Source organism: Micromys minutus (genome assembly GCF_963924665.1).
Source record: "Micromys minutus genome assembly, chromosome: 1".
NCBI classification, from domain to species: Eukaryota; Metazoa; Chordata; class Mammalia; order Rodentia; family Muridae; genus Micromys; species Micromys minutus.
The window spans coordinates 26,255,558-26,280,369 of NC_137969.1; the positions used below are offsets into that span (position 1 = coordinate 26,255,558).

The 24,812-nt window shown below is 41.1% G+C and overlaps 1 protein-coding gene across 8 annotated transcripts in view; it reads right to left on the reverse strand.

Annotated features, from left to right (window-relative positions):
- The window catches only part of ADD1 (adducin 1), a gene marked incomplete at its 3' end in the record, with an annotated part of 54,422 nt that overhangs the window by 16,578 nt on the left and 13,032 nt on the right, over positions 1-24,812 (reverse strand). For all 8 annotated transcript variants that reach the window (XM_080926615.1, XM_080926613.1, XM_080926614.1 and 5 more), the window contains exons 2-9: positions 14,030-14,244; positions 11,437-11,599; positions 9,989-10,140; positions 4,804-4,884; positions 4,434-4,583; positions 2,108-2,251; positions 1,917-2,015; positions 1,217-1,393 (exon numbers count right to left, since the gene is read on the reverse strand). In XM_080926615.1, coding sequence (XP_080782741.1) covers positions 1,217-1,393; positions 1,917-2,015; positions 2,108-2,251; positions 4,434-4,583; positions 4,804-4,884; positions 9,989-10,140; positions 11,437-11,599; positions 14,030-14,224 — 1,161 coding nt within the window. In that variant the 5' untranslated portion in view covers positions 14,225-14,244. The remainder of the gene's footprint in view (positions 1-1,216; positions 1,394-1,916; positions 2,016-2,107; positions 2,252-4,433; positions 4,584-4,803; positions 4,885-9,988; positions 10,141-11,436; positions 11,600-14,029; positions 14,245-24,812) is intronic.

The window sequence follows — 24,812 nt, forward strand, 5'->3', positions numbered from 1 at the left end:
AAGGAAAAGCTGTCTCCTGCAGGCTGTCCCACATACACCACAGTGTATACACTACTCCCCTCGAATACCAGGTTTTTTTTTTTTTCAAAAGCACAAGGTAACGTCATGTATCAGACAAACGTACTAATTTATCTAACAGTCTCAGTCTCAGAGTGAGCCCCTCGCTACAGTTCATCATGTGAGACACATGGGACTATGCCAGCCATATCCATCTCTTCAGAGGCTGTGACAGAGGTACTCTAGAAATATTCCCACAAGAGCAGGGTAGAGGGCTGCTTGGGAACGCTGAGGTGGTGTCATAAGCATCAGCTGTCAACTTGGAGACATGTCATAATTGTTAACTGATGTAGGAGGGCCCAGCCAGCTGTAGAAAGTGCCATGTCTAGCTAGTTCGGCCTGGGTTGTATAAGAGGGGGTGCTGAGCAAGCCAGAGAGTGCAAGCTAGTGTAGCATTCCTCCGTGGATTCTGCTCTAGTTTCTGCCTGGAGTTGCTTGCTGTCCTATGTTGACTTCCCAGAATGATAAGCTGTCCAAGCTGCACTCTTAGTTTCCACTAAGTCCGAAGACAAAGTTGTATTTAAAGATAGCTCAGGGGCTAGAGACATTGCTCAGTGGTTAAGAGCACTTACAGCTCTTGCAGGACCCAAGTTTAGTTCCCAGCACCCAAGTTGGGAGGGTCACAACAGCCTGTAACACCAGCTCCAGCAGACCTGACATCCTCTAGTGGACTCAGTGAGCACTGTTCTCACACACACGAACTCCCAAACACACACACATAATTTAAGATAAATTCTTAGAAAGAAAAAAAGAATAAAACTTAGACTGTGACTCAGAAGAATAATTGACTCACATAGAGAACCCTGAGTTCCAACCCTAGCACTGCACAAAACAAGACATGGAGCTGTATACCCTTTAATCCAGCCCTTGAGAACTACAGATGGCAGGTTCAGGAGTTCACTGTCATCCACAGCTATACCACAAATTTGAGGACATCCTCCTGGCTTCTCAATCAATCAATCCATCAATCAATCCATCAATAAGTTTATTTGTTTTTAAAAGGAATATTTTCATAATTTATTATGGTTTGGCCTACTAACAATAAACTAGTAATCCTTCAAGACTTTTTAGGATGACAGCATTCAGATACACATGAAGACAGCCATTTTGACTGCTCTGAAAAACATTTGAGCTTTAGAACAGTAAGTAACATTCTCACCAGGTTATCGAGCATCCGCATGAGAGCTTCAAACTCCTGCTCCCCAATCTGCCACTTGGGAGGTGATCCCGAGCCTTCCCCTGCTGGAGTCCCTGGAGAACGGGATTTGGCTTTGTACTTCCCAGGATCCAGCAGAACTAAGTTGTCTGGTCCTCCAGCACTTGCCAGAGTTCGAACCTTTCCAAAAATGAGCAAATAATATGTCTTGGTTCCACGGAGACCAAAAGGAGCAGATGCCCACAGAGAACACTGAACAATACACTCTCCACAGGAAGCAGAAAAACATGTGGGGCATTTTCAGAGATTTTCTTCACAATGGCAAAATATGAACAGTACTACCTGACAGGGACGGCAGGAACTGCAGGCTGAGTAGAGCAGTATACGGGATATTGACACTGAGAAGCAAAACATGTCTAGGTTTCTGCTCTAGCTTTTTCCAAAGGATGGTGGAGGTCAAATGAGTCGTCTATATAGAATGTGCATAAAGCTATAGCACACACCAATACTCCATAAGTGAGGCGTGCATGTGCATATGATAAGTTAGAAATGAAAATCTCAGCAATCCTTTATAACTTCCAAATCATGAGTTCACATGGCTAAAGGATTGCTCAAAGCTTCATTCTTGCAAGAAAAGTATTAGAAAATCCACACGAACCCCAGAAACATCCAAATAAGCTATCAGCTAAATGGAATGGCCTACCTGGATCTCACATGCAACCACTAGGTTATGGATGTAATAGAAGGCCTCCTCCACGCTCTCTCCAACTGACACAAGCCCATGATTCCGGAGAATGAGAACCTAAGGAAAAACAAGGAAGGGAGCTATGAACAAAACACCAAGACGCATCACTCTAGGAGCTACCCCTGAAAACACCACGAGATGCTACTGACCTTGCTTTTAGGGCCCAGATTTTTCTGAATCAAAATTTTTTCCTCTTCATCAACCAGAATGCCATGATAGTCATGATAAGCAACATCTCCAAGGGAAAGTGCCTCCGGGGAAATGGGCAAGAGGCCACACTTCATTGCAGACACCTAGACACCAAGTTGTCACCATGACAAAGAAAAGTTACAGTTAAACAGCAACTCAAGACACACAACTGTGTTCCTCACAGAAATAAAATGACAGTGATATGTGTTTAATTTCATTTTCTCATTAAAAAAATGAGCCCATAAACTTAGATATAATCTTCACTTCCAGGGCCTCTGACAGCAGCTGGGCAAACTTAGGAGAGAAAGCATGGCTGGGATTTTCCAGAGATTACACATGCTATGCCAGCCAGCGTTACTAACGCAGCAAGCCATGCTTTAGGGAGAGGAACACAAAATAGGCCCTCTGAGGACTGTGTCTCAAAGGGAAAAGGTTCAAGAGCTAAGGCTTTGCTCACATTTTAATTTAGGCTGTAGATAAGAGAAAAATATCTGAAAGTTTCATAAAACATAATTTATAACAAATAGACAATTACATAATTATAAATCCTCTATGTTTATTTAAATAAATACAGTAAAGTGTTGTTGGTTTATTTTTGGGTTTTTTTTTTTTTTTTTTTTTGAGACTATACAGTCCTGGAACTCACTATGGTAGACCAGGCTGGTCTTGAACTCTTCTTTGAGTACTAGGATTAAAGATGTGTGCCACTATGCCCAGCAATATAGTAAAGTTCTTAAGTAAAATATTTACCATTTTTTGAAGTAAAGTTGCGTCTCAAATAAAGCATTCGAAGTAGCCAGGGATGATGGAGGAGACCTGTCTGTCATCCCAGACACTCGCAGACTGGGGCACAATGACCACAAGTTCAAAAAGCAGCCTGTGCTACCGAGTAAAACTGACTCAAAATATAAAGGAAAAAAAGATTTGAAGACTAGCTCAGCACAGAGCACAGCCTCATTTGCATAAGGCCTGAGCTTCAACCCTCAGTACTATGAACAAACATTTACCCAGCTTTTATGCTTCCTAAAATTCCTTCAAATTTGTTACAGAATATGCTAATTTTTAGCATTTATTTAAGCCAAGATGGTGGTACAAGCTTTAGTCCTAGTACTCTGGAGGCCAAAGCAGGTGAATCTCTGTGAGTTCAGGGCTATCCTGGTCTATGAGTTATCTATAACTCGTCCTGAGTTATAGAGTTGAAGGACAGCAAGAACTACACAGTGAGACCCTGTCTCAAAAGACAAGAAAAGAACAAAATAAAAATAAGACAAACATATTCATCTGCAATGGTACAGACTTGTATTCCTAACACTGAGGCGCTGAGGCAGGAGAATCATCATATGTTCAAAGACCTTAGACCACATTAGGAGACCTTGTCCCAGTAGGATGAGACAAAAAAAAAAAATTGCTACAAGTAGCTATACAGTCCCAGGCCAGCCAGGGCTACATAGCAATAGTCTATCTTTTAAAAGAAAGGAGGGGGGAGGGAGGGAACGAATGGAGGGAAGGAGACAGGCAGGCAAGCAAGCAAGGAAAAGGGGAAAGTAAGTCAAACGAGAGGCCAAGGGTATAGCTCAAGGTTAGAATTATATAGGCTTAGTTCTATTCCCAGCAACACATACTCAGAGAGAGAAAGAGAGATTTTTTAAATAGAAAAGCCAAACAGCTGAGATTTTTTTACTCCTATGTGTGCCTGTGTCTGATACCTAAGAGAGTAGAGGTGGGGTAAATATCTGTACAGCACCAGAGGAGAACATCAAGGGTCCTGTTCCCTTGCTCTCCACCTTATTCCCTTGAGACAGTGTATTCACTAAACTAGAGCCGAGCTGGTAGCCATCAAGACCCAGTGATCTTCCTGTCTCTGCCTGTCACGGAGATGAAGTTACAGGCATGCATGCAACCACATACAGTTTTTCTGTGGATCCTAGGTATCTGAACTAAGGTTCTTTTGCTCTTAGACTTTCTTACCTGCTAAGCCATCTCATCAGCTTCAAACATTATGCATGCATGTATATATAAAATATGTAACAATTTAGACTTATTAACTTGCTACAACAAGCAAGGACAAATGAGGGCTTTAAAACCTACCAAAAAAAAAAAAAAAAAAAAAAAAAAAAAAAGCTGGGCATACATGGCGCATGGATCTCTGTGACTGTGAAGCCAGCCTGGTCTACATAGTGAGTTCCAGAACAGACAAAGATACACAGTGAGACCCTGTTTTGAAAAAACAAAACCAAAAACAAAAACAAAACCAGACCTACACAACTCCCAGTGTGGTACACTCACCGCAGCACCTGCTGGCGTGTGAATGTGCACAATGCACTTGGCATCTGGTCGTGCAGCATAAATTGCAGAATGCAAAGTGAAGCCAGCCTGGTTTACTCCGAGGTTAGTACTTCCACGATCTACTATATCTCCTTGTAGATTGACCTTAACCTGCAAATAAAGACACAAACCTTTAGATATCGAGAAAACCTCAAGGTACCCTAACTAGAAAACACTGAAAGCAAAACAGTGTCTATAACTTCTTTTAAAGGTTCCTCCTAAACTAGCCATACTTTTGTATGTTCGGCTAGGTTCTGCAACGAGACATGAGGGCACTTAAGGATCTAATAGAATCACTATAAACATGATGCCAAAGAGAAGGGTTTCTCACCAAGCTGGACGCAGTCACTTCACTGTAGAGAAGTCCAAAGGGTACGATGAGGAAGTGTTCCTGCTCAGAGTTCACTCTGGTCTACGGGAAAATGCCTGAGTCAGCACAGAAGTAATTTTTACAGAGGTAAAATTGCCTGTGTCACAGGACACAGACTCACAGATGAATGACAAGGTAGGAACTAAAGCATACATTCTATCACAAAGCTAGGATGATACCAACACCTACTGTACAGCAACTTAACTTAGCAGATACATACTGGTCACAATGAAAACTGACTTTATAGGAAACAAGCTAAACAACCCAGTTCAATACTCAACCTCTGACGGGTCATTGTAAGGTTACTCTGGCCACCAGTCTAATGGCAGAATGGTGTCAAATCTCAGAAGTAGAATAATGAAACAATGTCTTTTTTCTTTTTTACATTTTTCAAGGAGCTAGAGAAACAGCTTAAAAATTAAAAGCAGGTGATGCTCTTGCAGAGAACCCAGGTCTACTTCCCAGAGGTAATTCCTAACAACCTCTAACTCCAGTTCCAGGAGAGCCAACCCCAGTTCAGACTCTGGATACCTGCATACACGTAGTATACACACAGACAAGCAGGCACATACACATAGAATAGATAAAAGTTTCCAGTTAGGTTTTGTTAATACACAAACCTGAAGGACAAAGGGAGACAGTAACATTCACAAATGAGCAAAGTCTTTCCTCAATGTTTGATGTAGTTTTGAAAGTCCCGAACCAAAATATCACCCTCTGATTTCTCTGCATCTTCCACAGTGTGTCTCTCTATATATAATTCATTCAGCACAGAAAGGCACAATGTACCCAGGTATACCAAAACAGCAGTGAAAGAAAAGAGATCTTTTCCAGTAAAAGAAGAAAACAGGGACCCTAATGGAGAAGTTAGGGAAAGGACTGAAGGAGCTGAAGGGGTTTGCAACTCCATAGGAAGAAAAACAATATCAACCAACCAGACCCCCCCCCCCACGAGCTCCCAGGGACTAAACCCCATGGCTTCAGCCACATATGTAGCAGAGGATGGCCTTGTCCTCCCATAGGTTGGGGAGCACCCTCATAGATCAGGGAGGGGGTGGGATAGGGGGTTTCTGGAGGGAAAACCGAGGAAAGGGGACACCATTTGAAACGTAAATTTTAAAAATCCTATGATAGAAAAAAAGAGATCTCATTTTGATAAGGAATGGTTTTTTGGATAGACTTAAGTGTCTCTCTACAAGGTAAGCATGCAGAAGCATGTCTGTGATCTCAGCACCTGGGAACCTAAAATACAATGACCCTGAGTCCAGGAGCCCTTAGGTAACACTGTCTAAAAAAAAAGTCCTCACAGATTAGACATAAGCATGTTACACATTTGCTATGCTAACAAATTCCATAGCACGAGCTAAGCTCAGGTACAGGGTTTATAGAGGGAGTGAAAGGGAAAGGAAGAGGGGAGGAGAGGAGACAGTAGGAAGACTTAATTTCCTGGTTTCTAATAAATGGACAATTTTTCATGTTATAAAAGTTTATTTTTCTATAAAGTTATTTTCTTGTATTTTGTTCATTATATTGATTTTCCATTTTTTTCTGTTTCCTTCCTGAGGCCAGCCTGACCTATATAGCAAGTTCCAAGTCAGCCAGAGGTATACAGTGTGACCCTTTCTCAAAAGACAAGAATAGTCAATTCTAATTGTAAGCTTAACATATTTACATGTTTTAATAGAAAGCACTTAAAATATTTCTTAGTCTAAAGCAAAATGTATTACACATTGAATTCAGACATCAAATGAAAAGAGGGCACGTCAGAGCAGATTTCTTCAGCAGTAGTCTCTTCAGTGCCCTTGTCTACCCCCCTCTGTAACGATGATGGACAGCCTCAGACCCTCAGCCGTTCCTAAAACCCAAGCACACCAGAACTCAGGAGGAAGGGGTGGGCTGACTGCTAGAGATGGACACTACATCCCCACACCCAGGGCACTGGCCAGACTATCACCACAGAGCTTAACATTCCATGGAGTCTAGACTGGAGCTGAGACAATCACCTGTGCCGTTGTATAGGAGCTAAGAGTTAACTCAGGACAGAAAGGCCTGTGCACCAGCTAAGACAAACCAGGAAAGGGTCCTCAGCCCAATATCCCAGCTGGGCACCTGACTTGTCCTTCCCCTTCCCCCAGGCTTCTCTAAATCTGACACAACTTTAAAGATCTAAGTCGATCTATCCTCTCCAAGCCTAACACCTGTCAGCACTATGAAATCCCCTTAGCAGAGAAGCCCTGACCCTTTTCCAGAGAAAGGACACAATGACTGATTTTTTCACAGAGATTGTTAATATCCCTTTCCTGTTGAGTATCAACATAATAATATCTGCATGGTATGATAGTATCTAATGATAAAACAAATAAATGTTATAAATTTTAACAACAAAACCAAAAATGCTCTAGAATTTAAAAAGCCAAAAGGGGAGACTGTCGTCTTCTTCAGACTCCCTGATTTTAGTTCATAAAATAAAATAAAGTCTTTTTGGCAACTTTTTGAATTTTTTTTTAACTCTGTATTAATAACAAAGCAAATCACTTACAGACAGAATAGGAAACATTTAACTGGCATTTTAATTCTGTCAATGCCAAACAAATGACAGGGGAGGGAGGCCTATAAATGTAAAGTAGCATTCATAACAGGGTGAATTACACACAGCATCTTAGATGAACACAATAAGCTACTGTTAGAGCCGGGAACCACATTTCCTATTCCTATTACAGTACAACATCTGCCTAGAATCAATTAGCATTAAATCTCCACTGAGCTTTCTGTCCAGTCTAGTTATACGGAAAGGCTAGCAGATGGTCAGTGGTAAACGAACTAAACTATCCGAACCTGCTGTTCACCTACCAAAGGTTTCTACTGAGTTCTTTTTCACAATTTCCCTAAAGTAATCCAGGGCTAGTCACTATTTAATGGGTTAGGGCATACCTGCACAGTGCCAGACACTGCTCCTGGTCCATGGCCCACAAAAGGGAGCACAAGCAGCTGTGGTAGCTGACAGACACTTCAGTGACAACTGCACTGATGGGTGTCAGTCACTGCTACATGGAAACAGAGCTGCATTTTAACAGGAATGTAGCAAGCAGACAGTAAAGAGGCAACCCAGCATTTGCAGAAAGGATTATACCACATTGCTAATGAGGAAAGCACTAGACCACAACTTCAGGTTTCATATTTTTCTGAGCCCAGAAGGGAATTGAACTAAGCACTCCTTATAAGCTTGCACCTGGAAAACCTCCACCCATGTACACGAAGAAAAGGCTTGAGCAGTTGAAGCAGTTGCTAACATTTGCTACCTCAAGACAAAGAGCAGTACTGTATGATTGTGAGCTTTTCTTTAGACCTCTGTAACACCCACAGAAGGTATGCTTGTCACAATAAGCAGCTATCATAATGATAATTTTAAAAATTCAGTATTGTCAAATTGAAGTCAGTCTGGGTCACATACTAAGTTAAAACCTGTCTCAAAAAGTAGTAAAAGTGGAGGCTAGAGAGATGCTCAGCGGTGAAGAGTGCTGACTTCTCATCCTCGAAGATCCAAGTTCAGTACCAGCACCCACAGACTGGCTTATAACCTGCTAACACTCTAGTTTCAAGAGCTCCAACACAACTCTTGGGCCTCACTGAGCATCTGTACACACAGGAAGACAGACAGACACAGACAAATAAACTTTTTAAAATAGTGAAGCTTTAGCTTTTATATTTATATTTACATGATGGCACACGCCTTTGATCACAGTACTTCGGAGGCAGAGGCAGGTAGCTCTCTGAGTTCTAGGCCACCCTGGCTACACAGTGAGTTCAGCCTGGGCTACACAGAGAAACCCTGTCTCAAAATACAAAGACAAATGAAAGGTAAAGTTATTAAAATCCGTGGGGTGGGGGGAACCAACAAGAAATTTAAACAAGCTTTAAAGCCAAAAAAAAAAAAAAACAGTTCAAAGAGAAACTGTCTCCAAAAGAATAAGGAAAGAGAAAGCAAGCTGTCAGTTCCTTAAGAGTCTAGAAGGAGGACAGCAATGAGTTTACAGAACAGAACCGTAGCTAGAGACAGTATGAATTCCTGTAATCTTCTGTGAAATGATGAAGGTGATTACTCAAAAGCAAGACTTATATATTTGTTTATGAGACAGTCACATGTAGCTCACACTAGCATTCAAACAGTCAAGAACAATCCTGAATTTCATTTTTCTTTCATTCATTCATGTATGAATATGAATAGGTGAATATGGTCATGTACCATAGCACCTGTGTAGGCTAGAGAACAACTTGAAGGAATCCTTCCTTCCTTTCCACCGTGTGGGTTCCAGGGACTGAATTCAGACAGTATAAACCCAGCAAAGAGCACTTCTAAGATGATGGGTCATGAAAGCAAGCTAGACAAAAGAGAAAGTGAAGAATGGGCTGATTGGTTAGAACATGAGAGGATCCATACACAAGGCAGGGCTCATGCTGTTCCCTCACACAACCTGAACTGGAACAATGGGTCAGTACAGAGAAAGCAGACAGCCAGTAACATCTGTCACAAAAATGAAGGGGACAGAGAGACCCTGATAATGATGGGAAACAGTACAAAAACTGGAGTAGCTGACAAGCCACACATAGGCAGAGAAGGCTTTGACCAGAGTCAGGAAGAAAGTATTGTTATTCTTAGATTTGTAAGTCATAAATGAATTTTAGGAATGGCTTATAATTTGGTAAACTTATTAATTAGGTTAGAAAGATGTTTTTTAAAACTACTCTAATAACTTTTAACCCACATGTGTCAATTCTTATGTTCTGCAGCAAGAAATGCAAAGAGAGAGTATTCTAAGATTTATTAAGCTATGTAAGAAAAGATGGTGCTAGGCTGGAGAAATGGCTCAGTGGTTAAGAGCATTGACTGCTCTTCCAGAGGTCCTGAGTTCAACTCCCAGCAACCACATGGTGGCTCACAACCATCTGTAATGAGATATGATGCCCTTTTCTGGTGTGTCTGAAGACAGCTACAGTGTACTCAGATATATAATAAATAAATCTTAAGAAAAAAAGGAAAGAAAGAAAGAGAGAGAAAGAAAAGATGGTGCTAGACACTTAAGCAACTCCTCATCCAGCCGCCTGTGGACTCAGCTGCACTACTCAGTTACAAGTCTGGAGTACTCACTGTGATATGATTGTAGATAAGCTGAGACCACCCAAAGAGATCTGCTAGTCTGTAAAATGCTGCTAGTTTACACCGCAGCAACTTCTCCCCTTTGTCATATGCAATAGAATCGGATCCTCTGAGGTCATTCACAGGAGTAACCATACCAAGACCTAAAATAAAGAAAAACAAAAATTTGTGAGATGAAGTAATGAATAGATTAAAAGAAAATGTACAGCTTCTGGCTGGGGTCTGTCAGGAGCTGCATGTCAGGAAAAGCCTAAAGACTAGACTGTAAGAAAAACCAAAGCCATATTTTGAAGAGCTGTCTTACAGGTATTTCATCAGCTTGTAAGACACGAATCTGAAAGAGCCAGCAGTTTGGTTCTTGAAAGATCTCTGAATCGTGTTCAGTTACTGCAGTGAGTAGGTTAGGGCCAAGTCATGGGGCAGGAACAAAGACAAACCTGGTAATGATATTTTCTCTAGCAATAAATAAGATGTGGTGATCAGGGACAGTGAAGTGGCCCACACGGGTGACATCTGTCACAAAACAACACAGCACAGAGTTTCAGTGTTCTGATCAGACCTCAGACATGTGGCATATCAACTGATACATAAAAAGGGGGACTTGAGGATTTGTGGAAGGAAAAGTGACTGCGGTGAATACATGGATGAAAATGAGGCACACACAACGGCAATCATAGCTGGTAACATATTTCTGAGTAATTGGATAAAAGAAAATACATAGAACACTGCTGTTCCAGAGAATTTGGTTCTCAGCAACCAGTAGAGTGTCTCAAAATGCCTACAACTCCATGTCCAGGAGCTCCAGAACTCTCTTATGGCCTCCATAGGCATCTGAATTTTTGTGCATGTAGTCACAGGCACACGACATGCAATACATATAAATAAAAATTAATTTTAAATGTTTTTATAATAAAAAAAGAAAGAAAATACTTAGAAGGAATGATTTTTTCTTGATCACTATTTGGTACTTTCCAAATCATGCACAATCTATAGTCTTATTTACTGGATGATGATGGCGCATGCCTTTAATCCTAGCACTTGAGAGGCAGAAGCAGGCAGATCTCCACTCTACAAATGAAGTTCCAGGACAGCCAGGGCTACACAGAGAAACTCTCTCAACCCACTGGCCCACCCTTCCCAAAAAAACCAAAACCTCAACTATATTTTTTTTCTTTTTTTTTTAATTTATGAGTACACACCAGGAGAGGGCATCAGATCCCATTACAGATGGTTGTGAGTCACCACATGGTTGCTGGGAATTGAACTCAGGACCTCTGGAAGAGCAGTCAGTGCCCTTTAACCACTGAACCATCTCTCCAGCCCCTTAATTCTGTATATTGTCCAGTGTATACTCACATACTCTCAGTGGCTCACATGAGAAAGCTTCAGAATTTTATCTGGAAGGTTACAAATGACAGACAAAGCCAAGAAGTACTCACTCATGTTCAGAGCAGCCATTCCTCCTTGTGGAGCTGCTGGGTAGACATTTGGTACACTTGCTGTCATGAAATCTGCAATCTGCTGTAATGCCAACAAGCCTGTGGGGTTCTTCCCCTTCTTAAACTGCTCCTGTATCATAGACTCCAGTTCTTCACAAAAGGCCTACAACGAGTATTAAAATAGCACACATTTTTACTGGGAGTGTTTTGGTTTGTTTGTTTGTTTTTTTAAGATTTATTTATTTATTTCATGTATTTGAGTACACTGTCACTGTCTTAAGACCCAGAAGAGGGCATCAGATCTCATTACAGATGGTTGTGAGCCACAATATGGTTGCTGGGAATTGAACTCAGGACCTCTGGAAGAGCAGCCAGTGTTCTTAACCACTGAGTCATCTCTCCAGCCCACTGGGAGTGTTATTATTTTATTAGAGTGAGTGTGGAACTATCAGATAAATGTTTATTTTTATCCAGTGCTACTGCAGCAAATAGTGATCTGAACATTTCAGTTCTGCGTATATGAACAGATATATTTTTATAATTTTATAAGTAATTTAACAAAATAGAAGCTTAAAACTTAGAACAGGATTTAATTAGTGGAAATATAAGGAGTGCATTGAAAGACTTATTCATAAGGTAATTAATCTCAACATCATAGATTTTTAAAAAGTAGGCCACATTTCAGAAATTTAAAAAAACTGCTTCAACATGCTGGGAATTCTACAGATGCATTTAACAGGAAAATCTTAAAATTAAATGGCAGAAGTATTTGAGTAAAAAGGTAATACAGTCAGTTTTTAATAAGAAAAAAATTAAATGTGAACTATAAAAACATTAAAAGTATATCAAATGGTAATTACAATTCTCAAAAGCAAGTTTACAGATAACTTTTATATTCTACTTTGTACTTTTTTTGTATTTTCTTCAAAATCGGACACTGTCTTGTTAAAGTGGTTAAGACCTGCCTGACAGTGCACTCCTGTTATCTAAAACAGTTAGCTCAAGCTCACCCTATGCTACAAAACTACAGAACAAGTTCAAAAGCAGCCTCGGCTACAGGAGACCCTATAAAACAAGTTTATTCAGGTAGAAGAAGATGGCCATGATAATATTCCTATAGCCCTAACATCTGGGAGGCTGAAGCAGGAAGACTGCTACATAGTGAGACTGTCAATTGAAGCATTAAAAAAGAAAAAACCCTCTACCTTTCATTAAATAATCCTAAATTAAGCAAAAACATACAATAGATTGCTAATGATTTTAATGTAAGGTTATTATTGTAACAGGACAGATTTTTCTATGTTGTTGTTGTTTTGGTTTTTTGGAATAAAGTCTAATAGCTACCTAGCCATAGGTGGCCTGAACTCTCTAAGTAGACCAGGCCTTGAACTTACAGTGATCCTCCTGTCTCAGCTTTTGAATACTGAGATTATAGATGTATACCACCACACCTAGCTCAGGTATTTCTAACTTCTCTCAAACTGTTATAACTAATAACATACCTTAAAAGAAATAAATCGTTTTTCCAAATAAGTAGAAATGATGAAAACAAGAATTCACTGGATGATCCATCTAACTTTAAGTACTCAGTGATTCCAAATTAAACTTATTTGTAGTTTTCACTGCTTAATATGAAAACCTACTGAAAGAATTTGCCAAAAGCAGTCTAGTGCACCTGTCATTCAAATGTGTGTAACATCGAACATGAGAGTGCTAGTTCTGTAGAGTCAAGCGGAGTGCTGTAGGCCAAGAGCCAACTGCAAAACCAAGTCCACCACCTCATAGTAAAGTCAGTGTCTCTGTTAGTCAGTGAAGGAGGGGACACAAGCGTGGAAGCAGTGACTCTGCGAAGCACAGCTACTGATCTTTCTGTTATCAATGTGTAAAGCCCTCACAGCACACAAGACAGTATCATTTTTTAAAAGTCAGTAACAAAGCAAAACCAGATAAGGAGGAAGGAAGGGAAAAGACTAAGCACAGTAAGGACAACACAGTGAACAGGAAAAGGCTGCGGGGCGGGGCTGCTTTAATTGCTTGTCATCGGTAATTAGATGACACTTGGTAGGTGCCACTGTGCCCCACGGTGCTGACACAACAAATCAGGTGCTACTTATTAGCTTAGTTATGACCAAGAATGAGTGAAGGCCACAATGAGTGAATTACTTCAGATTGTGGAGTATTTGTACAGGCTTTATCAGTTGACCATACAACCATCTCAAATGTTCTCAAATCCAAATGTTTTAACCAATATGCTAACACTTAAAATACTTGCCTTGGATATTTGAAATAGGAATGCTTGACCTTTATTTTGAAGAAACAGTGGACTTTACATTGTTACAATGTACAATTACAATTTACAAGTGTTTATAGAAACACTTTGGACAAACAATAAAGACAGTTCAGAGTAGAAATATCTATCCTTCATAATTCTTAAATCTTCTAATTATGCCTGCTAGCATGAACCAAACAGAAATTTTCAGTGTTTCTAAAAACACGAAGCAGTGTAGTGAGCACCGACTACTCCATTCAAACACCAGGCCTCAGAGCGCAGGCATCACAGGACAAATTTGTTGTCAACAAACTTTTTTCTTACAGGACTTTGTAGAATCATAGACACCCTCTTCTTCTGCTCCATCATATTGAAGTCCTGACGAAGGTCTGGTGCCATGTTCCTCTCCCGCAAATATTCTGGATTGTTCTCATCGACTCTGTCAAAGTACCTCTCCTTGTGAGGGGCTGTGGTTGGAGGTGGTGAGGTCACCACTGCGGCCCGCGTGTCACCATTCATTGCACAATTTTTCTAGGGTCCTACAGAATGAAAATAAAAGACATTTTTGTGTTCAAATCAATGCCCATTAGGGTTTCATTATGAGGACATCAACCTCAGAAATACATCTTCTATGCAGAGATATGATGGCTCCTTTATGGTTCAGAAGCACATGACTGGTCAATCATCCCTCCACTAATCAATGCTGTATTTTGTTCTGGCCATTGTTTATTGGAGCACAGAAGAACAATCTAACAAAGCCATTATGTATGTCCTCTGAAAAATCCAAAAAGAGTAAGAAATTTAAACTTGGCCATATGATAATGTATCCTACATTGACAGGCAGATTTTGGAAGTGTTAAAGCAAAACCAATTTTTTGTTTTGTTTTGTGTCTGTTTATTGAGATAATCTTTCTACATACCCCTGGGTTGTCGTGGAATACTATGTAGACCAGGCTTGCCTCTGGGATTCAAACTGCATCTTCACATCCACTCCAGCACCCTTCCTCATTTTTAAAGATAAGAAAACATCTGGCTATGGTAGTTCATGTCTATAATCCCAGCACTACTGTCCCCAAGACAGGCTTCCTCCATATAGCCCTGGCTGTCCTGGAACTCACTCTGTAGACCAGGCAGTCTCAAACTCACAAAGTGTGCTTAACATGTACAAGAGGAGGATCAGGAAACAATTCAGAGTCATCACAGGCTGTCTAATGAGTTCCTAGCCAGTCTAGACTGCATAACAAACAAAAATTAATTCAGCTGGAAAAACATGAGGACTGAGACTCAAACCAAAGCAACGTAGCTTGGAGCTTTGGTTCCTAGACCCTCTGAACTGTATTATAAAGATGACAAGTGCAGCCATGGAAAACCCACAAAACGTGGGTAACAACGCCCTCTGAGAGACAGCAAGCTGAGGCTTGAGACAGTTCAGCAGGTAGAGAGAACTTGTGGATCTTCCCAGATACCCAAGATTTGTTCCCAGCGCCCACACCATGCAGCTAAAACCAGTTACTACTGTCCGCTCCCTCTTCTGACCTTCTCAGGCACCCAAGCACTTCCACACAACCACAAACGAGTCTCAAAAGAGAGAGATGGGAAGAACATGGATGAGAAGACTGCCCTTTAACTACCACAGACTTAACGGTCTGGTACTGACCTTCGTAATGACTATCATATGAGGGAGTGTGCACACATGCACATGCTTAGCCACACATGAAGCATACATGGAAGAAGAAACTTCTAGAAGACAGTTTTCTCTTTCCAGATCACCAATATTTCAGATCTTTGACATTCATAGCAAATCATCTTTACCTGCTAAGCCATTTTGTAGGCCCTACCTTTGTGTTTTAAACACTAGGTCTCACTCTATAATCCAGGGTGACTTCAAACTCACAGCAATCCTGCTGCCTTGCCTCCCGAGTGCTGGGATTAAAGGTATGCACCAAAACCACCACCCAGAAAAAGTAGGTGTCATTTTAAAGTCAAACAATAAGTAAAGGTTTGAAAAAGAAAATTATGTTCTGTGGCTCTTTTTCAAAACACAAAAATCTCCCATTCTCCTGTTAGATGCTTTCAGTGCTTTAAAAAAAAAAAAAAAAATCCCTAGACCTCAAAGGCTTCATTAGCATTGCACCCTGTTCTTCTCAAGGGAAAAGAACCATAGGCCATTAAGATAGCTGGGCCTATTCTACAATGTCTAGCAACCACAATGGCCACCCCGTCTAGAGAAGCAAAATAGCAAAAAAAAAAAAAAAAAAAAAAAAAAAAAAAAAAAAAAGAATAAGTTAGGGTAGTGTTAGAACAGAGAAAAATTGAGATTTCTGAGTATTTGTGGGAAATCTCCAAGAAACCAAGACAAGAACAAAGTCTTGTGACCTTAGTTTCTTCAAAAACAAGGAATTGTTCTTGGACTGTGCTTTCATGTCCCTCCCAGGTGTAGAGGACAGACGTTTACTTCAGATTATGCATTACAACTGGCTACTGCCTGTTGTTTACTAGCTTCTATGGAAAGACTTTGGCTCCAGCAACTTAACCTTGTGATAATAGACTTAATGAGATATAACTCCCCTTACCCTCAGAGGACAAATTGTCTAATGCTCTACATAAAGGGCTACTGGCTAGTGACTTTAGTCAGCCTCATTTACTGGCTCCATCCTCCTAGGGCCCACTGCCAGCTACAGCAGTAAACGTTAAAAAGTAGAGAGATGGTTTTTCTCCTATTCTTAATTTTGTGTATGTGCATATAGGGAGAGGGGCACACGTGTAGGCAAAGCATATGGAGGCCAGAGGTCAGCCTCGGATATCCTTGAGGCAGTATCTCCCTTTTTTTTTTTAATCAAAAAATAAAACAAACTTTTAAAAACTGTTTATTGAGAGAAAGTTAGAAACATGAGGAATTCAGAGGACAATCTGAAGGAATCCAGTGGATGGTACATACCCAGGAATTTGTGAGCAAATTGTAACAAATTAGATTTGGTAGATTATTATATCAAAAACAAACAAAAAATGACACTACATGTGGCAGGCAGGGATGGATATAGGAGGAGTTAAGAAGAGGCATAATGGGAGTAATTTGATGAAATTCTCAACAACCTAATAATTATTTTGAAGTCTTGGTGCTAGAGAGATGGCTCAGCAGAGCCCTTAAGAATACTTGCTGTGGGTTGGAAAGACAGGGCAGGTATGGGGCTAGAGATGAATTACCAGTTTAATGTACTGGCTGTTCTCCTAAGCAACTAGGTTTGGTTCCCAGTCCACATGTGGCAACTCACAACTGTCTGTAACTCCAGTTACAGAAAATCTGATTCTCATTTCTGGCCTCCAAAAGCACTGAACATATGTAGTACATATTCATACATAAAAATATTTTTAGAAAAAGGATTTAGGACTGGAGAGATGGCTCAGTTCTTAAAAACACTTGCTTAAGAGCGGAGGATCCAAGTTCAATTCCCAGCACCAAAACCATCCATTAAGTTCAGTTGCAGAGGATCCAGTGACCTCTTCTGATTTCCCAGGGCACCAGGCTTGTATATAGTACATCTACATACATACAGGAAAACACTCAAACAAATCAAATAAAATTGTCTCTGGGGGCTGGGAGTCTCGTAAAAGGGGCCAGCAGATTAAAGTTCAAGTAACACCATAAATAAATATGGAATTTTGGTTAATATCAATAATAGAAAAAAAAATACTCTTGGCTAGCAGGAAAATGTTTGCCACTAAGTCTGACAACCTGAGTTTGATCCCAATATTCACATGGCAAAAGAAGCACACTAATTTCCACAAGTTGTCTAATGAGGTACACACACACACACACACACACACACACACACACACACACACACACGCATATGGGGAGGGGAGGCAGAGGGAGGGAGGGAAGAAAAGAGAGAAAACAAGAGACAAAGAAAAAAAATGTATTCCTGCCAGAATTCTACATGTATCAGTGTATTTGTTTAAAAACATGCTATACCCCACCATGATAGCTCATGCCTGCAATCCTAGCAATAGGAAGGCTGAAGCAGGGGTAGCTTAAGTTCAACACCAGGCAGAACTGTATAGTGAGAGCCTCTCTCAAAAGCCAAGACAGAAGACAGTATCTATTGGGAAAAAAGTACAATTTCTAAATTAATAGGAAAAAGAAAATGACAGCACCATATTGTGCCATTTCTGCTTATTACAGGGTCCCATGCTGAAACCCAAGCTATCCTGGAGCTTGTCGTCATCCTGCTGCCTCGGTCTCCCAGGGGCTGAGGTCAGAGTCCAACTGAACTCAGTTCTCTCTCCACACGTGAGTTCTGAAGATCAAACTGAAGGCATTGGGTTTGGCAGTAAGGACTTTTACCTAAGTCATCTCACCATCCCTTACATTTTATATTTTTAGTAATTCTTGATTTAAACACTAAACATCCATCCTATTTCAAGAAAGCTCAAGTGAGAAAAAGGACTCCAAAAATACAAATTAAAAAATAAAAGCAATATATTCCAGGAACTGATTACTTGTGCAAGCCCTCTTGCTCCCTCATGACAAATCTATTAATGGCTTCCCAGCTTACATTTTCTACATTTAATTTTCTGTATATAATTATGTTGCCCTGTTGCTTTAACTACAGCATCAACCAATTCTGCAATGTGTTACTGAGATTCAAGCTACTCATTTGCAATTGAAAAGGTATTTAAGTAAGAAAAAAAAATGTGACAATCAGACTAGACATGGAAGTCAGCACTCTTCACTCTCACCATCCTGCCCTCTGGGAGCTGACACAGACTCTGCTCACAGGTCAGAATGATGCTAAATAAAAGCCTGTACATAGGGTAGGAGTAAAACAGAGACATCGTCCTCACTCTTAAAACCCCCCAAACTCCAAACCCAATTTTCCTTAAGCCCGGCAAAGAATAAAAGGAGAAACACAAGGGAGCCCAAAGAGTGACCTGCACACAAATTCTACAGGTCCAGCACCAGGCAACTATGTTATGAACCCTGCATGGCTGCAATACCACAGTTAAATACAGCATCCCTATAAGGTGCCTCTATATACAGATGGAAAAAAAACCCTGAGGGTTTTTATGTGTATGAATGTTTGTCTGCATGTATGTCTGTGCACTGTGTATGTGCCTAGTGCCCTTGGAGTCCAGAAGAGGGCACTGGATCCCCTGGAGCTGGAGTTACAGATGACTGTGAGGCCTCGAACTCAGGTCTACCTGACTCTGCCTCTTGGATACTGAAATTAAAGGCATAAGCTGCTGCTTACTGCCTGCTAGAAGACAGCTAGTCAATGAGGGTTAAAGAGATACAAAATCATCTTACATCGCTAATGTTTACCAAATTTTACGTAAAAACAAAAACAACAACAAAACCATGGAGAGGTGGTGCATGCCTTTTAATCCTAACTCTTAAAGACAGAGGCAGCCAGATTTGAGTTTGGGGTCAGCCTGGTCAACAGAGCAAGTTCCAAATATACACAGAGAAATCCTGTCTCAAAAAACCAAAATGTATAGTTTAATTTATTAATTAATTTGGGCAGGAGCAGTTGTGCATTTCTTTAATCCAGCACTCAGGAGGCAGAAGCAGGCAGATCTTTGTGTTCAAGGCCAGCCTGGTCTATATACAGTAGCATTCCAGGACAGTCAGAACATAAAGGGTCTCTCTATGAACACTGATATCCATTATCTTCACATGGCCACCAGCACATATCAATCCAAATGTTCTAAAACAAAAGTTTTTTAAAATTCCACTCACTGGGAGAAGGAGGAGGAGGTATGGGATGTGAAACAGTCAGAAAGAGGGTGGACCAGAAAAGAAATTCCACACACTCCAGTAACTGAGACAAAAAGATTAAGAGTTCAAGGCCAACCTGAACTATATAGTTTGATGATGATGATGGTGATGATGATGATGGAGGGAAAGAAACAGAAAAGGTAATTCTGCAGGAAGACAGCAGTCCATATTCTAGGAAGATATGGAAGAAGTAAGTTTAGACATAATGTCTAATGAGCTTCACCAGCCACTGTGCCAAGACTCATATTGTGAGCCAAAACCATGATGGCTGAAACACCGAGCAAGGTGATGGCTTCAGGAAGTTGAAGCAAGATGATGGTGAAGCCAGACACTGCTCAATGAATGCATTCCCCACGCCTCAGAAAAGGAAGGCAAGCAGGAGTTGATGGGGCTGGAGATGAGGCCTGCAGGAAGGAGCACAGAATGTTCTTGTTTCCCAGCACACATGTGGGCGGCACCAGCACTGAACTCAGGCACAGATACATACACATCGGGGTTTTTTCTTTAATATTAGAGGAAAAAGTAAAAACCTGAACTCAACTTTATACTACAACAATGCCAACTGCCTTTCTATTTTTGCTTCTTCACTAGATTTACTGTTTGACTACTATAATTGGGAGTGGGGGTGAGACAGGGCTTCTCTGTGCAGCCCATGTTGTCCTAGAACTCACTCTGTAGACCAGGCTGGCCTCAAACTCACTGCACCCGAGTGCTATTGCAGAGGTTATAGACCTGCACCACCACTGCCTGGCTTTTTTTTTTTTTTTTTTAAGACAAGTTTTCATCATCTAGCTCTGGCTGTCGTGGAACTCACTGTGTGAATCAGGGTGGCCTCAAACTCAGATCTGTCTGCCACTCTCCAAAGTGCTAAGAGAAAAGCCCACCAGGCTTTTTCAACTACTGTAATAGTTTTACTTTTGCTGAAACAGTCTTTTAAAATTTACTGTTTCCTAAATCAAAATTTGCCCTGCCTTTTTTCCTCCCCTTTTGGTGCTGGGACTCAGACACCACAGGTCTTCATGGGTAATCAATCAGCCAATACTCTGCTGCTGAACTGCACCCCACACCCAAACTTTCTGAAGGGCATCCCATGAAGGAAGGTTGCTAAGTAATAATTTGGCCTGCCCTTTTAATTATTTTTCTAAGGGGAGGGCTAAGTGAGGAACTCTGGCAAGATTACAGATAAGGAAGAATGCCCTGTTCCCCATCAATGGTCTGAATGTTCCAAGCAGTAAAGTATTTATTGTGAAGACTCAAGACAAAGAAAGCTCTGAGGTAAGAGCTAGGACTTGAAAGACTGAGAACAGCACAAAACTGAATGCTGTGAGAGTGGGTCACTATCTGCACACCCAAAGGCTGCATGCTTCTCTGTGGAGAGAGCCCAGGGCTCCTCTTTTGATCTAGGCAGGAAGCATTTAAAATTGCAAACAGAAGGTTAAGTAAAACTGCCAAAAGTATGCTCTTTGAAAAGTCACCACATAGGCTATTAAGGATTTAAGTCTTTATGCTAACAAGTAACTATAAATGGACAGGTGTCTTCACAAAATAAGGATGTACTATTAATGGAAAAGGTAAGATACAGAAAACAGTATACAGACAGTATATGAGGGGTAAGTAAAAATTCATTTTTATTTGCATAAATAAATGAGAAAATCCACAAGAAGTTAAAAAATGAGGTGTAAGGAGCTGAGCAGGTGTGGGAAGAGTTATATATGTATTATATATACATCTTAAAGTTAATTTATAAAAATAATCTAAAAATAAAACACCACTTAGACAAGCAGGTATATAACAAACAGAGACACTGTACTATGTTGACAGCAGGAGAATGTGGGGAGAGCCAGAGGACTTTAGTCAGTTATCTCTTCTACATTTATGTAAGGTCCAGGGATCCAACCCAAGTCACCACACACCGCAAGCACTTCTCCTGCTGAGCCATCTTGCCATCGCCTCTTGTTTCAGGATTTTACATTCTATACAGACACTAAAAATATATTCTGTGAGGTGCTTTAGCAGGCGGTCTTACCTGACTTCACAGATAATAAAATACAGATTGTAACAGACTGTGGGCAGTGGTGTACACCTTTAATCCCATTGCTCAGGAGGCAGAAGCAAGATATTGTCAAGTTTGAGGCCAGTCTGGTCTACAAAGCAAGTTCCAGGATAGCCATGGCTGCATAGTGAGGCCCTGTCTCAAAAAACAAAACAAAAAATAAAGCAAGAATAAACAAGCAAAAACTGTGTCTTGTCCTAAAGTAAATATACTATGTTAGGTGAATTTCCAAATTGAGACTATACTGAACAAAATAGGGTTCTTCCTGGTGTCTGTTCAAAATGTTTCCATTTGTATCTGAACAACTTTTAATGAGTTCTCTCTCTAAATCTAAACTGCTTGATTAAAACTATTTGGATTTGTTTGGGTTTTTTGTTTTGTTTGTTTGTTTTGAGACAGTCTCACACTGTAGCTGTCCTGGGTCATAGCTACCTGTCCTGTAGCTATGTAGAGATGAACTGGCCTTGAACACAAGAGATCCCCCAGCATCCACTAACCAAGTGCTGAGATGAGAAGTGTGTGCCACCCCACCTAAAACGTGAGTATTTTCTGAATCTGTATTAGTCCCACTTAGCACAGATTATTTTTATCTTGCCAAAAGCCGTGGAGTTCCAGCCTACAAGGACTGTTTCATATAAGAATAGCACACAGAAATGCAGAGAATATCCAGTTTTTAAAAAAAGAAAAAGAAAAAAAAAAAGAATAACACACAGCATACACCTCCATTTGGATTACGGTGATCTGAATGAAAATGACCTCCACAGGCTTTTATTTGAATACCTGGTCCCAGGTTGTAGGAGATGTACTTTGTTAAAGGAAGGGGAGTGTTGCTAAGGGAAGGGCATGCCTGAATGCCTATAGCCATGCTCCCCACCAAGAAGGCCATGAATTCTAACCCTCTGGAATCACAAACCCCCAAATTAAATGTTTCTTTCATAAACTGTCTTAGTAATGGTGTTTTGTCACAGCAATAAAAAAGTAATGAAGACACTGGGTCAAGGGATACAAGGCCAGGTTTCGAAGGCATTTATCACAGCTCGCCTTGAAGGTCACAGTGAGCAAAGCCCATCTTCCTGATCAGGACTAATCCTAATAGTGGGCTTGCATTGTCTAAATAAAAAAATCGTGGAGTAAGATTAAACTGAAGCATTAGCAAACAGCAGGCCAGGAGGCATAAGTGCCCTATGACTCAATGCTATGGAGATCTCAGTAGACTACTATACTGTGTATCTTCCCAAAATAATCTATCAGAGACAATCTTCAACAGTGCTGTGAGTGTAGCCTAAGGTAGGTTATTAGGCTGTAAGGACTCCTCACTTGTGAATAATGGGAATGAGTTCAGGCATTAAAAGAAAAAAACATTGTTCCCTTTTCTCTAAGCCCACCCTTCAATAGACTTTCGACAAGGGATGATAAAAGCCCTCACCAGACACCAACACCTTCTTCCCAAACCATCAACCAGTAAACCTTTGTTCACTGTAAATATAATCCAGGGGTGTAGCTCAGGGACAGAGTGTTTACCAAACATGCAAAATGTCCTAGGTTTGATCTTCAACATGGGGAACAAAAAAAGAGTAAGTTTTCTGTTACAGAAGACACTAATTAAATCTCTTCACTTTAAAAGTTAAAAGGCTAAATTGACATGGTAGCACATACCTGTCACCCCACCACTTGGAAGACAAGAGTCCCAAGTTTGGGACCAGTCTGATCTACCCAGTGACTTCCAGGCCAGAAAGCTAGGGTTTCACAGTAAGACCCAGTCTAAAGTAAATAGACAATAGGGCCAATGGGTGGTGATGCACGCCTTTAATGCCAGCACTCAGGAGGCAGAAGCAGGCACATCTCTGTTCAAGGCCAGCCTAGTCTGTAGGACAATCAGGGCTACACACAGAAAGAGAAACCCTGTCTCAAAAAAAAAGCAAGCAAACAAAAAACTCACCAAAACTGGTGCTCCTGCAACAGACATGATCCAACTGTGGAAGGTTCTACAATCAGGTCACAGAAGAGACAGAACCTGTGCCACTTCTTAGTTTTCTCAGACACACGTCCACTCAGTTGTCAGACATTTGCTAGGGAACTGTGGGGCACCACTATGAGCAAGGCTCGCCCAGCTCAACAGGACTAGTACGTCTCAAGGACTGGGGGTGGGGAGTGGAGGACAGAATGCACAGGCCTAGGGTTCAATCTCCAGAATAAGAGGTACGTCTTTCAGAAAGGAAGGCAGGCAGGTAGATGATCAGGGAGTAACTCGGAGATTCAGAAACCGAATGCTCCCTGAAGGGCCTGGCAGTGCAAGGGGAAGGCGAGCCCAGGAAAAGGCCATCATTCAGGAAAGCCTCAGAGACTCGGGTGACTGGGGCCATGGCCAGATGACCTGTGTTCAGAACAGCCCGTAGGCAGACAAACAACAGACTCATGAGAACTCACTTGTTCCAGAGTATGAGAATGTACTAGTCAAATGCATTATTGAGATTAATACATTTCCTTCATGTTGAGGTAAAAGAACAAATAAACTAAGAAAGAGTCAAGCATCGTGTTTCATTCTACACAGAAAATTAATGCCAGAGGGTAAGGTTGTTAAGGTGCCAGCAATGTGCCCCAAATGCTGGAGACAAAAATCAGAGAACTTGCAGCTACAGGATGAGGCAGGCAAACTTACCAGGTAAGAGGAAGAAAGCAGCTCTGGAAAAACAACCATGTGTGTCTCCCACAAGCCCCTCTTTAAAGTGCAGCCAAAGCACTGCTGCCTTCTGCCCTAGTAAACCTCACCTTGATGAACAGTCCCACCGGGGAACATACTCTTACATTTAGGGCTGTACTATGAATGAGGATGACTTCTAAGAAAGCCTTTGTCTATTCCAGGAAAGAGACTACCCTTGGCCACCTCAAGGGGAAGAAAGGCTAGACCAAAGAACTGATGGGCAAAGACTTTCAAAACTAAACACCAGAGATGGGGAGGGGGTAAGAGGATGCAGGGGACTGCCCTTGGGCTCTGGTCTGCTCTCCCTTTTGTTTTCTCTTACTCGTCTACTATAAGCTCTGACTGCTGGCTCTACCTTGGGAATACAATCGCTGAGAACCTATCACAGCTGGGATCAGAGGGAATTCTGGAGGAGGCAGCTCCCCAACATGATCAGAATTCACATCTCCTTCAGGGTTTAATCTCCTGCACAAGAAGTAGCAGTTCCTAAGGCTGAACATCTGAGATTCACTTGTAATTCCTCCTCTACCCACTCACTTGTTAGCTCCTCCCCTTCATTCTCCAAGATTGAGAC